This window comes from Larus michahellis, chromosome 5 (genome assembly GCF_964199755.1).
Source record: "Larus michahellis chromosome 5, bLarMic1.1, whole genome shotgun sequence".
NCBI classification, from domain to species: Eukaryota; Metazoa; Chordata; class Aves; order Charadriiformes; family Laridae; genus Larus; species Larus michahellis.
Window position 1 is genome coordinate 15,358,675 of NC_133900.1, and position 17,038 is coordinate 15,375,712.

At 39.2% G+C, this 17,038-nt stretch overlaps 1 protein-coding gene across 2 annotated transcripts in view; it reads right to left on the reverse strand.

Annotated features, from left to right (window-relative positions):
* Nucleotides 1-336: 336 nt before the first annotated feature.
* USP38 (ubiquitin specific peptidase 38) overlaps nt 337-17,038 on the reverse strand; it is a 38,707-nt gene continuing 22,005 nt past the window's right edge. For both annotated transcript variants that reach the window (XM_074588893.1, XM_074588892.1), the window contains one exon: nt 337-16,363. In XM_074588893.1, the coding sequence (XP_074444994.1) occupies nt 16,202-16,363 (162 nt within the window). In that variant the 3' untranslated portion in view covers nt 337-16,201. The remainder of the gene's footprint in view (nt 16,364-17,038) is intronic.

The window sequence follows — 17,038 nt, forward strand, 5'->3', positions numbered from 1 at the left end:
GCGCTGAGAAAAAAAAAAGTAACTGCTGAGACACCAAGTGCAAAGCAAAACAATAGAGTAACATTAGAGAGACAAGTTTTCACCTTTAAACTGCAGAATTTCCTTACTCTGAAAACATGCAGAAAAACTTTAACCCACCGCCATTTGGAACAGTAAGACCCAAGCGAGCCAGAATGCCAAGGTTTCCCAGAGCACCTCAGAGTGCCCACGTGCAGCCTTCAAACGCTATGTGAGCATCACAGACTCAGGGCCTTTCAAACTAATACTACTGGTGGTACAGGTCTGGGATATCCTTAATCTTAAAAAAACAAAACAAAAAAAAAGACACAACCAAAATACAGTAAGAAGAGGAGAGAGAAGAATGAGCTTTATTACATGTGAACACAGATCAAAACAATTTTCTATGCCTACAGGGGTTTGAGGAAAAAATACAACAAAACATAACTTTCAATGAGATGTAACTGACAAATGATTTATGGGCTATTCGTGTAGAAGTACTGAGCACGATAAAGCCTCATCTTGATAAATCAGCTCAAATTCCACTAGTGCCATTAATAAATCAAGAGCAGGTCAGGTCCATTCTTAATGTTATTATTATGGTGCCTTCTGTCTGCTAATGCAAGTTTTAACATCTTCTTCACACATTAGTATGAGACAAAGATACATCTATCTCCTTAGTGAATTAATTAGATAGCAGGATTTTGCATCCTTCGTTTAATAGGCAAGACATCTCCCCACTCCTTTAGCTTTCTGAAGGGGACGTCTATAATACACAGAAGGACAAATATATAACACTCTGGTAAAACTGAGCCAAATGAACATGCCGGCCCTGCTACAAATGGAAGGCTTCCCTCTCCCCTTCTGCAACATCTCTTCTCAACCCTTTCCCTTCCCTCCCGAGCTGCGCAGGTCACCCCCTCCCTTGTGCTGACACCAGCACTTGTCCAATTGCAAAGGTGGTTGATGCAATTTACTATCCCAGCAGAACTTAAAAAAAACCCAACAAAAAACAACAACAAACCACCCAACACCCCACCCCACGCTGTTTTGAAAGCAAGCCAGAATATCTGTGGGAACGTTCAGCAGAATAGAAAGGCATTTAAGTGCTTTAAATGGATTTAAATGCAGTCACGAACACCGAAGCCAGCTCAAGGTAAGAGGAGAGGACAGGATGATATCTGTCCCTTCTGATAGCAGCCAGTTGCTTATTTGGCTCTTCCAGCTACGAAACTTTATCTTAAGACTCTAGAACACATTTGTGGGCTTAAGAATCATCAAAACTATCAATTAAGTCTGATTTGTAATTTGAGTTAGTCTGATCAGTTCCTACACACAAGTAATTCTCCACGTCTTCGCTATGCTGGTCAATGCTCACCTGCAGAAAGGGTTGGGCACTGTATTACATTTAATATTTATTATACTTCTTAAAAACATTCAACTCCTACTTGCAATATAAGTCATCTTTAAGATGACACAAGAATTAAATTTATTTCATAATATGTTGATGAGCTTATGTCTTCTGAAACAGAAGTGGGTTCTGGTCAGCATGCACACCCCACTCCTTACAGCTGATTTCTAAGGGTTTGTGACAGAGAGAGACAGAGTACAGTTAAAGACTGAGGAGAAGTGGCTTCTACAGGCTCTTAGAGATCATTTGGAAAAGAAGGGGGACTGAGGAACATACTGAAAGATACACTGTGGAATTTAGAAACCTTAACACAAGTACTGGCATGCTACTCTGATTGGCTTTTTCTGTTTGTTGTGTTTTTTTTAAAAAAACACAACACAGCAGTTTCAAAAAAAAAAAAAAAGACAAACATTTTCCACAGAGCTATGAACTACTATTTAGTACTAATTTTGCCGATAACATGATTTTATGCACAGAAAATTCAGATCTAAAAACTACGCGTAAAGCTGTATTGGCCAGACACTGCCGTACACATGGTCCCTGCTCTGCAGAGTTTATGAGGAGCTCATAAGGCACTGCCCCCAAAATCAAATGACTTTCTATGTAAACTGCATATTTCAGCCCCAAATTTAAAAGCGCTTATTAAACCAAACATTCACCAACTTCCTATCTCTGCATTAATCAAATATTAAGCAGACTCAGGAATGAGATGATGTAGTACAAAGCTTTATTCCCATGTGTTTAATCTTCCCAGAGAATTCACAAATGGTTGAGGCATGACCAAGATTTGCAGGTGTTTATAGGCTTAGGTTCTCACTTGGCAGTCACTGCCGCAGCCTCCGAGCACCTTGCAAGAGCTAAAAACAACACCATCAATCACCTCTCCTTCCTTCCTTCCAGTAGGTAGGCGTAAATTACCTGACTTGGACGGCTGGGCTGGAGGGGAGGGAAAGAGAAGCAGGGCAAACAAGGAAAGCTCACTGGAGGAGTTGAATGCTTCACGCCAAACCTTCAGAGCCTGTGGTCATTCTTGTACCTCTCTTGACGCACAGCTCCAAAGCCAAGGTCCAACTTGCACATAAGTTCTGGCTCCTATATGCAAATCTTCTACGTTTACTGCACAGTGAAACACACCTGCTGCAGAAAGCCATACACGCAAAAGGACAACCATCTCAGGCTGCCGGGGCTAATCCCGCAGAGGGCTCGGAACAGCAAGACACCCAACGTATGGGAAGAAGACCTTGTCAGCGTATGGGACATCAGTGTGATGATCTTACAGTGACCTGCATTGCTCAGCAGGCAATCTACAGCACGTTTGGACCAGATGGGGCTTTTCAGGGTGTGATCTTGGTTCTTGCTAATGGAAATAGTCCCGCCTGGCTGTCTCAAGTGCATAGATCACTGCGGAGGATAGGATGAGATGCAAACTCCTAAGCAGAAGCAGATGGAAACATTTATTATTGTGGCTCTTCTGCACTCACAGAGCGGTGGGGGTCTAAAGGGTCTGAACGCTGGAGGCTGACAACATCCCTCTGCAGTGGGGGATGTTACAGAGCAGGCAACTTATGTCAAGCACACTCTTCTTTTCCGGCAAGAAATCGATCTCAGCTTTTGTCCACTGCTGTTACATCAAGAATTCCCAGTTAAACAGCAATAGGTAAACAGTTTTTGTCACATATTAGTCTTCCTTGGGATGGCACAAGGTAAAAAGAATATCTTATTCTGACTGCTTTATTTCATTACTATTACGATTCATAAAAATTTACTCCATGTTTTGTGACACAAAACCCTGTACGGCTTTGTCTTGTGACTATATATATATATATCTATGAACTGGGCATTTTGGTAATTATCTCTCACAGCCTTCCTCCCTCATTTACTTCTCCTCCCCAGAAGAGATTCAAAACAGGAAAGATCTTATTTTATATCTGAACATGGGATAAAATGTTCACCAACTGTTTTCACTAAAGAACAAAGATAAAAATCATGAGATTACTTTATCATATAGGCTACACATTCTTCAGTGGCTGTGGAAATCACTTAACACTTCTTTACTCAATTATAAAGAGTGTTAATCTCTTTCACCCTTGCAAAGATTTCTGTTATTATTGAATGGAAGCTATCAGTAAAAACAATGCAATGGGAAAATACCAGGCTCAGTAGGAGTTGGCGAGCACCAGACATAACTGTGGGAGTGACTCCCATAGTGGGTTCTGCCTAAGATATGCCAGCTATGCGTTCTTATTTTATCTTCATTGTAAACTGTGTTTTTGACAAACAGCCTCCCCCCCCATACAAGGTTATTGAACTTATGAAGCGCACAAGGTATTTTCCAAATGAAAAAGGAGAAAAGACTGGCAAGGGAGGTTTTTCTTACTGATTTTTCTTAAGCTAATCAGTAAGGGCTAATCTTATTTTGTATCTTTAGGCCAATGCTTATTGGGAAATGGGAACTCAAGTGCTTGATACATATGAAGGCACTCTCCCTCGCCACAGGTGCCTGGGTGGTGACCCCACTTCAAGGAGAGGTGATGCTCTGGAGAAGGAAGAGCACCACATCAGCAGCTGAACTGGAAGCCCAGCGCACCCGCCTGGCCCCCGCTCTCTTTCAGCCACTCACCCCCTCCCTCGCCACTTGGTCAGCTCGCTCACAACAACAGAAGTAATAAATCCTTGCTTACTTTACAGCTGCATTTTTAAAATTCAGCACAATGTTTCTGATTCATCAGAAACTGCAATCTCTATAAGCATCCCAAGTGAATAGAATCACACCTGAGACTGATCTGGCCTCTCTTTTTCACTTGCTATAGGAGAGATGGATTGAAATGAGTAAGTTTAGCTCCCTAACATCTGCTCAGCAAATGCTCACATAAATCAGGATGCAGAATATAGTATATTTGCCACACCCTGAATAGCAATAGTCATGCAAGATGAAGAGCAGAGTGAAATCCTGGACTTGCCAAAGTCCATGGCAAGACTCCCATTAATTTCAGGCAGGCCACTATTTTAATGCAGATTGTCACCACATGGTAGATTTTAGGACCAATTGACAAATGCAATTAAAAGCAAAAGAGAAATAACTGATGTGATAGCTGCATTAATGAATTGCATCAAAATTGCACTGGTATCAAAAACCAATACACAAAATTCATGTATCTACTAGCAACAACTATGACTGCCCTCTTAAAAGCACCCATTTTCACTTAGAAAAACCTGAAATTCTTCTAACCAATAAACATTCTCCCCCAAGCAAGCAGATTTTCCATACCAATTTGACTTATATCATTAAAAAATAGCATTTTTCTATGTTTAGAAGTCACAAAGTTTACTTAGATAAATATACTATCTCACCCATGCTTAGATCTTTTTCTCCACATGTTGTATAAAATCTTATATATTGAAGTAAAGTAGCGAGGATAAAAGTTGAGAGTTGTTTCCGAGATAATACTGCAGTCTCTAAACCGAACTCAAACAAAACATCAGCCAATACAAGAAGCCTAGAGGTAATACTCCAAGTTCATGCTCAGCTTCATAGTGTGTCTGTTGCTTTTTTTTTTCCCTTTAAGTCCTTACAAATAGTGTAATAAAGATATTGCCTCCAGACAGTTATTCCTAAATTCATGCAAGACTGAGATGAATTACTATAACTCATGCTTCTCTCAGTGTGATTGTTTCAGATCACCTGTATATTTAGGAAGATTAATTTACACTGGTCACATTATTAAAATTCTTCTATAACCCTAAAGGAGAATTAAAACACCTTTTTCTCCTACAGGCAGCATCTTCATGCTCCAGAAGTACGGTTAGTAGTTCACTCAGCTATTATGAGCAAAAGCAGTTGGACTGCTGGGCAGCGTGGTGAGAGACATTTTGCCCAGGACACACATTTAAGATACTCTCCCAGTTATTTTGAAACATTTTTTTATGGGTTTGTTTATGATTCCTCATTGCCTCCATACAACTTCCTCACAAAGTGAATAAAGGGATTGTTATTTTTAAACTGCTGGCCACAAACTCCATTTGACGTCTCAAATGCAAGTTAGTCTTTCTCACTCATGCTACATCAACCATGAGGACTCCAGAATTTCAGCTTCAGTAAGCTATCTCATGTCCAGCTTTGCTGTCTTGGCTCTAAAGTAAAGGCAGACACTAAAAGATTAATAATATAAATGTCTGGGTTTTTTTTTAGCCACCGCTGTTAAGATTTTGCCTACATACAAAGAGGCAGAAACTACCTTGATTATACCATTGGCTTCCCTGAGACCTTTAAGATACTTGCAGCACCAGCAGTCAGGCATTTATCCTGACAATCCTGGCACGAGCCGCTCGAAGAGGGATGCTGATCAGCTTCCTCATTAAAGGCCTTCACTTAGCTATTCAACGCAAAGGAGGGACTGGAGTATTGCTGCGACTCCAAACTGTGGGTAAACATTAGTTTAGCATCTCCTGCAGACTCCTGCTTTACAGTCTTCTCTCCCAAACTACTTCCAGCAGAGCATCAGCCATGCACTGATCTAGAGAAAAATTTACAGTCCCAACCCCAGCCCAGTGCTCCACAGCACAAAATTGTAAGACAACAATGAATAATTTGACAGGAATGTCAACTAAAAGATAGTAGTGTCATTAGTGCTCTCTACTGGATAAACATGTAATTACTCCAAAATTAATATAGCACATCAGGGACCTCAGTAACAAAAGGGTGTAAAACCACTTACATTTAAGTTATAATACTTGGACTACATTTATAAAAGCTTATGCTACTCAAAGCAAGTTAAAACCCGACATCGTGATGTAACAAAGGATGTACAGAAGTCCTTGAAAATAAATCACAGCTGAAGGTGCAACTCTGATATCTGAAGTAGGTCAACTACAGAAAAAAAACAACACAGGCAAGACGGTGCAAGAATACTTGAGTCAGTAGTTTTAATCAGAAATATTCCTTCCCATTCTTCACATACTATATCCATATGCACAGATTAATTTACAGCTAACAACTGTGGAATTCAATTTCAGAAATTCCTCTGCCCTCAAAAGTAGTAATGCATTTGGAAGTCACGAAACAATTGTCGTCATCACTTTTCATAGCCTGCAAATACAGGGCAAGCTTCTACTTAGCAGTTGGACCAAGTGGTGTCACTTCGCTGACTGTGACTTCCAGGTGAAGAAAACAAAGTCAACATTTCTGTTACTCCCCCCCCATCACCACCAGTACCTATGGCTCCATCTGAACAAAGAGCCATAATTTGCCATTCCCTCCAACCAACACCAAATCACCAAACCCCACCACCAGCAGAATGGACATGCTGCCCTGTGGTTCAGCATTATTCAGAGCCAAATATAAAACACCTAATTTGGCATCGAAGTGTTCATGGTTTGAGCACCTGCAACCACAAGCCTTTGCATAAAAAGTGAGTAGTGATTGGCTTTTGTGAGAACCCCTTAATAACGCAATTCCCTACAAATACCTGATGCACACCTATTACTACGCTACTTCCTTCTACCAGTGGGCATACAGACGTCTTAGCAGGAGTTCTTAAAGGGTTGAAGAAACACAAAACCTTTTACTGCAACTGCTACTTGCCTGAGTTTTCACATGCAAAACAGAGGCTTTACAGAAAGTCACATGAGGTTATGCAGATGCAATAGTAAATTTTAAGTTCTTTAATTGCATTTTTGTTATCACACATTTGATACATTTAGGAAGTAAGTTTATCACAGTAGCATTTAAAAGCTAACCAAAAAAGAAAGACTATTACATACAGCCTTGTACCGACATACATGCAGTGTAGAAGATAAAGTCTGTGTCCCAGAGAGGTGAACATCAGTTGACAAGGCAGCCGCAAGGGGCATGAGGGGGAGAGTGGATGTGAAGAGGGAAAACACCACAATACTCATGAAGCCATAGCAGGAAGCATTTCGTAAGTATCATGACAATTTATTCCATTGAATTTATTTAGTGGAGAATACAAGAAGATAGGGCAGAACTGGTGAAAGCCATCACTAAACACAGAGCTGCGAGAAAGCTGTCTAAATTACTATTTTCCCTGCTCAGTGATATTGCAGTTTCTCTTACCCAGTGAGCCTCTGGCTGCATCCCCTTAGTTTTTCATGAAGGCACTTAAAGTAGGAGGGGAGTAAAGAGAATAACCTTGCTGGGTCCCAATGATCTGAAGAATACCCATCCTAAAAAATTCTGGGGTTAAGGAGGTTTCAGGGGTGAGGCATCTACGACCTAAAATAAGATACCTATCACATCAGATTGGACTAATTCTTATTATACACACACACACCTTTTTCTCTAAGAGAATGTGCATCATCCTTTCAAAAAGTGGGGAGAATATTCAGGCAGAAGAATTATGTGGAAAAAAGCAAATAGCTATTTCCAAAGGAGATTAAGTTAGACAAAACCTCAAATATTTATTTTTGTCCAAAAAAAAATCTGCTTGAATATAATGCAGACAGATAAGAGGCTGGGCATTAGTTTAGCTCAAATACTAATGAAAACACAAATAGGTCACAATTACCCTGACCAAATGATTGCTATACTTTTTCCCCACATGGTTTTTCTTTGTGTACACATGACATGTGAAAGTTGGTAAGATTTTACTTAAACATCTCCTCTTTGGTCTCAAAAAGAGTAGGAAATCCACAGCTTTGCATACCCACACACTCTGAAGCTCTTGCTCACATTTCTTCCCAGATTCTCCCTGCCCCCCCCCCCACTTTTTTTTTTTTAAATCCTCTAGTTAAGTTCCTTTCATTAAATCCTCTCCAAATCTGAGCATTCCTGCCCATTCCCAGAATGTGAGCTGGAGAACATGAAAGAGCTGCTACTCTACATCCTTAGGACCAAAGGGGAGCAAGCAAGATGGAGATGAGCTGACTTCGAGTTTAAAAGCAGCCTTATCAAATCAGCAGTTACAAACTTACTCACTTGAAGTTTCTGCCAACTTGTGGCTTACGCTACTCATTCACAACTGGAGAAGAACTATTAACCACAATGTACAAATGTTAAGATTTGCTCCCAGGAAAATGAGAAGTTTCAGAAAGAAACACTCTGCTCCTCCATACCTGCGACAAAGGAAATGCTCTTTCTTCATCTATGACTACACTGAAGTGTGTGGTCAATGACCAGAGGGTGCATTTCAGGCCCAGTGTACTAATCACATTTGTCTTTCCATACATGCCTTCCACCTTAACACACCCTGTGAAAGCATGGGAGCAGCAGTATTCTTGGAGGCTGCCATGCAAGATCACACTGACACTACCTAGGATCCCATTCCAGGAACCCATCCTTCTTCCACAAAAATGTTAGCAACTGCTTTTAAGAAATTAAAAAATTAACTACTTGAGGCCTGCTTGCTTTCTATTCCACATCCTCAGATTCATATTACTTATTGTCCTCACACGTCTTCATTCACATCAATCCCCAAATGCAAAATACAGCCAACAAACCCAAAATGATGAAACCATCCACCTAGTTGCTTGTTTATACTGCAGCCAATTCCCTTCCCTGCGGAATTCTGTGTAGCTGCTGTTTTCTTGGTCTCATCAGCAAGAAACACCTCTTGCAGCCCTGGGACTTTAAAGCACAGCAGAGAACTAGCAGCTCCTACTGGAGCCAAAGCATTTATTTTTTTCCAAAAAAAAAAATTATGATTAGGTCCTTTATTATGGTAAAGCTCGATCTGTCCTCTACCTTGACAGTTAGCAGGTTCAAGTTACTTAATGCAAAACTGAAATAGCTCAGGTTGAGATTAATTCTTCAATTAGCCTGAATAGGTCTTGGATGAAGGGGAGGTTCCCACGATTTTCTCCTCACAGGCAGCACCAAGCTTAATCCTGAGACCACATAAAGGCAGCTGTTTCTAATGCCAGAGGGAAGTGTGGGCAGCCAACTACAGGAGACTCAACTTCAAACTACACGTTCTAAGGGCAACCCAAACCTTTCCCTTCCCTCTCACACAATTCACCACCCAGGAGTAATTTACGGATTATTATCTGGCTGTTAATTGGTTTGAGTTTCCTAGGTATTTTTGTAGTCAAGAAAAACAACCAAACCCAGAAAAAAATCCTTTCAACTTTTAGTCTGAGGAAATTTGAGGAGAAACACACAAAAGTTGAAAACGGCCTTTGAGAACCTTGTCTTTATTTACAGGAGGGCTGAATGTTTCTGTGCCATAAGTTCCATGTTCATTGAGACAGCTACATTTTAACCAATGATGATGTTCTTTATTAATTCAACAAGCTGAAGGTAATTTCATCATCTTTGAAAATTTAAGTAACACCAATTGAGAAGACAACTCAAATGAAACACTGTCATATCACTGCAACTGAAATAATGAGTCAGCTACTGCCTAGACTTGGTTCTCCAGATCTAGTTGGCCCATTAGGAGTTCTCTGCTCTGACTTATTTTCCATGTTTTTGCGTGAGATCCTTCAAGCTGATATTTACAGATATAATTTACAATTCCAATAAAGAAAACCCCACCACTGTTATATTTACTAGAACATCTATCATTCAACTCAAGCCAAACACATAATGACTTAGGTACTTTCAGACAGCTTCTGAGGCATTCAAAAATATATATTTTGACTTCTTTATGTAGCCCAACATGTGTACAATAAAACACCCATTTGCCCCATCCATTTTTAAAAATTGATATGAAATACTATTAAACATTTATGCCAGTTTACAACAACAAGATTTAAGAACAGGCATACTGCAAAAATTGTTTCAACCTTAGTTCAATAAATAAACACCATGAAACATACAGCAAGACAATTAAGTAACTTTCTCTTAAGGAGCTGAGCACTAAATACTGCAATTCTTTAGAGAACACTTGAAGAAGGGCGAGTCAGTTGAAAAATGGTACTAACCTTTAAAGCCAAGTACTAACACATTCCTGCGTTTGGCAAGGGATATGGCCTCCTCTCAGAACTGGAATGGCTTTGCATCTCTGCAAACCACCTAAGGCTGTTATTTAGTGCACACAGTAGGAAAACAAGTGGTAAAACAGTTCACAGCCCTTGCATCAAATTATAGGAACTTAGAATAACCACAGATAAAAACATGGTCATGCAGCATAAAGTAATGACAACAGCCTATATTCACCAAGTGAAAGAAACCACTATTATGAACAGGTCAGTTCTGATACCTGTTCCCATCAAGTTAAAACTCTTTTCAAGACTATAGCCCAGAGAAATGGTCTCCAAAGTGAGGTGCATGCACCCCAGGGGGTGTGCAAGACAATCCATTTGGGTGCAAGAAGAAAGCATTTTTTGTACCATTAATAAATAGAATTTTAAATAATTTAAAAAGTGTTTATTTCATCTTCATCTCACACTTTTCCTATTTCTACTCTTGTGTATGTATATAATATATTAGGACAGTAGTACATATATAATTTATAAATAAATAAATATAGATATATTGGGTGCACACTTGAAGTTCTTCCTGATAGGGCATGCAATAAAAAAAAAAAGTTTGGAGACCACTGGCCTCGAGGATGCTGTGTGACACTATAGCTGCTAGCACAATCACATATTCTGTTGCTCAATTAATTTTTTAATGTCAATCTGAAATATTCCCCTCAGCAGCATATTTTCAGTGTGGCCCCTGAGAGGCTTTTTTTCTTCTCAAGCATGCTGATATAATTGAAATTTTAGAAGGATTAGGCTTGGGTATAAAGCATTGTTGACAGAGTATCCTTTGGTGGAATTACACTACAGTTACAACTTTATAGCAGATACATGTAAAACTACCATTAAAACAGCCAACTTCTAAATCAGATTCTAGCCATGCTTTCCTTTTTGCAGTTCGGTAGTCTCATATCATTCTTGCACCAGCATCTCTCCTTCACCACTCCCCTGCCCATCCTTCCCACTCCACATGTTGCTTGCCACAGGTGCCGGTCTCTGTCAGGGCTGCAAGGGGTCCCCAAGTTACCTGCTCTGGGACTTGAGGTGTCACTGAAGGGGTTGGGGACCGTGCCCCACTTAAGCTAGCGCCTGAGCAGTGGGGCTGGCTGTTACACCTCAGACTCCTCTTGCAGCCCCCATGGCAGACACATGCTGAGGCAGCACCCCAGGGTGGCTGTCTCTGGCCACCCACAGATGATGGTGAAGGTCCTGAATGGCCACCCAGTAAGGCACAGTTCACAGGCGCCAGCTGCTCTTCCCAGTTAGCATCTGGGGAAGCCAGCCAGAAAGAATCCCAGCATTTCTGTGCATGTGGTAGCAGGCTGTTTACCAAGGCAGCAGTGGCAGGTTGTGTGTTTTGACATTCCTATTCCGGCACTTTTTCAACTGATTCCTAAAAATATTATCCACACTGAAAAAGAGGAACAAGAAGTGTGTGTCCTGAATCAACGTACCTGACTAGAATCCAGCAGACTTTGAAAAAAAAAAAAACACTTGTGTTTTAAATAAGAAAGCTGCATCTTGTATTTAAAGAGTGTTCACCTCTGCTTCACTCTGTCTAGGTTTAAGTTTGTTTGTTTTCCCTTTGATCTAGATACTTTCATTCAAGCAGAAGCAAGACTCACAGTTGAATGGGGGGGATGCATGTACATTTAAAAAAAAATAAAAAGCACATGTGGTAAGCAAATGCTACCCTACACATCACAGCCAGCATACTGACCACAGCCAGAGCTCACCTTATGGGCCATGTCCCTTTAAACCACCTGCTGAAACAGGGGTACTCACTAGTTCTTAAGTCCATGCAGAACATAGTGTTATACACAAGCCAAACAGCATCACAAGTTTTCGGTTCTCAACTATTACATTTGACCTGGCACCTATATGATTTAAGAGCATATTACTCATAATTGTGAATTCAGGTTAAGGTAGACCTATGATGACTGGCTGTAGGGAACATGGAAATTTTTAAGATCACCTGTTCTGATCTCATTTAGATTACAGATCATTTGCTCACCCACTGAAAAAGACCAAAAGTTTACATTTGATTACAGCCTACTGAGGATATCAAGTGCTACAACCCATTATATCCCATAGTAGGTTGGTAACTAGGGAATGGTCCTTGTGTTAGAAACTGAGCACATTTCTTTGGATCACAAGTCTTCGTACCTTCTACTTTCTATTGCTTCATAATTCTTATGCCCCACACGCCTAAATCAGAGGCCAACAGCACCCAAAATTGAGCAGTCAATCTTTGTTGTTATTATGTCACAGTTTAGTGTTCCCTTCATTTACACTTTCATCTTTGAGCCTCAAAAACAAAACTGGCAATGCGTCAAGCTGGGGAGCCCAACAGAAGTGCAAAACTCTAGGAAGAGACTAGAAGAGACCTCTGGTTTATCAAGTCTAGTTGCTATTCAGACACCATTTTGCATTTAATTTCTTTCATAGACATACTTGGCTCTTCCTTCAAAGCAGGTCTCTGCCTGGAAGGCTGTTCCAGAATTAGTTCTGGTAATTAGGAACTTCATTTCTAATCTAAATCTTATTTACAGAAAGTTTATACCCACTTGCTTTTGTTCTAATGCTCCTTTAGCTCACAGTGCTTCCACCCTTCACCTGTCATTTGTTAAAAAAAAAAAAGTAGCATTCTGACTCCATAAACAATCTTCCTGCTACAGGAAAAAAAAAAAAAAGAAAGGCTTACCCATGGAATTAAACTTCCAAAGCATACAGAAGATAAGATATTTAACTTTCTAGAGTAGGGAACAAGGTGGAACAGGGGGAAAGGAAGGAAAAAGAGCGAGCCAGAAGGCATGATTTGTGTGGTTATCCAAAGCAGCCTTTTCTCTCCTCATCCTGGATAAATGGGCTTGTAGACATTGTAATCACTTTTTATAGGGGTGACATTCACAGTAATCTACTGTAATGCTCCAGATGGAAAAAAAGTGTACAAAGTGAACTACAGGGACAAAAGTTAGTACAACTCCACTGAAACAAAGCCAAAACACAATTTGTCTTGTTAAAAGGAAACGTGATTTTAAAAGTCAAAAGTCTTTGAGTTTGGTATCTTTCATGAGAGGAAACAACAAAAACACCTAAGCTTCAGAAACAGTGTTATGTATTTTGTATCTTTCTACCAATTCAACTTAGAAAACAAATCAAGAATGGAGCCAAAAACATCAATAAACAAACCATCCAGCATTCATTCACAGGCAACAGAAATCAAAGTACCATATGTACATTGTTCTCTCACATTATGTCCAAAAGATAGGAGCATGCAACACCATTACTGTAAACAATGAAAAAAGTGTACATTTTAGAGTGTGAGATACTCCTCCACTTTCACTAGTTTTATTGAAACCTTCCAAGCTAGGTATGAATTGGCCTGTGACGGTTGTCAGGTCAGCAAGCAGACTTGTAAATAGTTATTTTGAATTTTAAAATCTATTTGTAAAACCCAAAGTAACTGCGTCAACAGAAGTCAACAAGGGGAAAGAAAGAAGTTATTTTCAGTTTGAGACATACCATCATTTTATACCTAAGGAGATCCAACCCTATTGGCATTACTCTCATAAAATCTCCATATTTAACACCTAATTTAGAACAGGCAAACAAGGGTGTATAAAGCCTTCTAAGAGCTCATGAAATATAGTACAATAGGTATACAAAACTCATACTGCACATTATTTTTAGGTAGGCTACATAATTTGTATTTTTACTGTGAGAACATAAAAACAAGACTGACCTTTACAAAATTATGATTTCATATAGAGTAAAAACACTTGCCCCTGCTTCTACTTACTAGTGCTTTAAAATGAATAGTAAATTCATACAGAGAGACAAAATACTCCCATTGTAATGCAAACAGTAGGCAGCTTTTTAGTGTGTCCTCAATTTCAGAGAGAAAAGACAAATTAACCTGTCATATAAAACATTTTAAAACCAGAGCTAACTGGCAGAGAAGCCTAAAAGGAAATAAAAAACCCTCTTAGACTGAAAGTTACAGAATTTCAAGGCGAAGTGAGTTTTCAAGAAAACCTCGTCCAAGGACAATGAAATTAGAACATTCCTAACACTAGTCTCATAACATTCCACATTTCCACAGCTGAACCCCAGTTCAGAGACCTACAACTGAGATAGCAATGGAAGTGTAGGTCAAAGCCAAGGTACTACAGTCAAAACAAAGCTTGGAAACTATTAAAGAATGAAAGTGAGCTGCTCTAGCTTTCTTGAGCAGTAACATACAAACCTATAGCAGAGCAAATAGCATAGTTTTAGTGATAATATAAAAATAGCTTGCAAGCTAAGTTACCTTTCAGACTAAATTCCATATATTTGATACCATATGAACAAGGTTTAATTTTCTCAACTTACTTTATGCTTTTTAAAGGCATTTTCTAAGAAATTTATTTTGCACAGATAACTATCACCTGCCAGGTTCGCATGCTTTTTAAGGATGCACTTTGTCACCTAGTAGAATATAAAACCACAGTAAAACAGTGCAGAATTTTGTAAAAATACTTTAAATAAATTTACACTTCACTATAAGATTATTCAAGTTAAGAATTAATCACCAGATTAAACAGTGTAACTCCTTTACTTGTTATCCTCATTGCACATCAAAAACAAAAGTTGCTATTCCTGCCAAGACTAAAAGAGGGGATCCTCAACCTCTGCTGGCCCAACGAGCAAACGCTGCTCCATATACAGCATCATTTTGGTCTTCCACAGACAGTTAAAATCTGAACTCACCAGAAACCTCTCACTACGAGCAAAATCAGAAGGCAAAACTTCAAAGGACTCTTAGAAGCACAGATCCTCAGCAAGGATTAATACAGATAGCCTCTCTGCGATTTCACAAGCAGTATTTATGACCGGCTTTTTCTTAGCCATGCAGGCCATGAAAGTTATAGATCACTAGGTATGTATTTTTTAATCAAAAAATAATGGGCAACACACTGCATTTCAAACTACCAGACTTTTTACTTCTGGAAACCTAATAGCTTTCTATAAACGCATTGATTTCTAATACTGACAAAAGAAATAATTGACTACTAACACATTTTTCCCCTTTTCTGCAGCCTCAGAAAGTTTGTTTTAAATTACAGTACTGCAAGGCACATACAGAATCTCTTCCTTTCCAATACAGAGCAGATATATTCCCTGAAATAATTTTAAAATCCTTAAAACAAATCAGAAATGCTACAAAGTTAATAATTTCTATTTAAAAACATTGTTCCTACAGAACATGCACTTTTTTGGAAAACAACTTAGCAAATATTTATAAATTATTTTTCCTCTTTGCATTTACACTGGAAATATATTGAATAATTTTTAATCTGGAAAGTACTGTCTCATGTCACATTTAAGTTATTGCCTTCATTATAAATTGCATCACCTCTGGAAATCCATAAAGGTACCAGATTTGAAAATAAGGTGGGGGTGAGAGACTATGTATGCAGTTTAGCCCATCTGAAAAGGATTTCTACATAAGACAATACCATCAGGAGTAAAAAAAAAAAAAGAGCTTTCTTCATTCAGTGGATGAGGACAATAGAAACTGATCCAAGTGCATTTGTTCAGTTTAATGCAGTGTCATTAGCAACTACTTAAAAAAAAATCTCCATTTTCTGTCTTTTGGGCAAGCATATCTTACTATAAAAGCAACTGAATTTTTAAGAGGTAGTTTTTTTTTCCATTATGCACTTATTTATTTCAAATAAAACATAACCAGAAACACCCCAACATTTGCTTTTGAACAAGGATCAAGTCTCAAAGCTTGGTACAATGTCTGACAAAGTTCAGTATTTTAGTTGTCCTCAGCAGTACCGGGCTGCTTCGGAACCAGTGTATTCCAGGTTGTCTTCGTAGTCAAAAGACTAATCTACCAACAGTACTGAACCCACCCCCTCCTCCTCCACCTGTCGGTCCACAACTTCCCGGGGGGTCGTTGTCATCAAATCCATTGGGTCGGAAAGAGCACGAGGCTGAGGCAGCTTGAAGTGCTTGTGTTCGAGCACTAAGCTCTTGCTCCTGAAACGAAAGAATAAAGACAATTAAAAAAAAAGACTCAAGTCCTTGAAGCAGCTTATTTCTAGTAAATTTTGAAACAGCTTTTAAAGCATCATCACTAACTTCCAGACTCCTAAGTCTGAATGGCTTTGTTGAACTTCAAGTTGAACATCCACAGCCAATCTGAGATGTACAATTTCGTTGAACATCAGCAAGTATATGTGAATCATAATTAAATCCATTTACGCTAAAATTGTATTTTATAGCAACGTGGGATGTTACTGCTGATTCACAAGCTAACAAAACATTACTCTGATATATGTTTTACATGCATTTTCGTCCTAGCAATTTTAAGAGGCCCTTGTTCTTGGTTGCCAAATAGAAAGGTAAGACCATTAAAATCAATGTTAATTATTTAAATAAGAGACTTTTATTCCACTCAATCAACCACATAGAGTAACAACATACCCAGATAAAAGGCAAGAAGATGGACAAGCTAGTCAGTGTCCATGCAGTGCAGCTTTTTAACTTTCAAATGTTATTGCTACTCTAACTCTGTTTTAACATTAGTAAGTCAAGGGAACTCTCAAGCACTCCATAAAATCAGAGTCAGCTCCTGGAAAAAGTACCTGCACAAGCAGCAGGAAGAAGAAAGCACAGCCTCCTGCCAGCTGCTTTTTCAGCTAAATGCCTCTG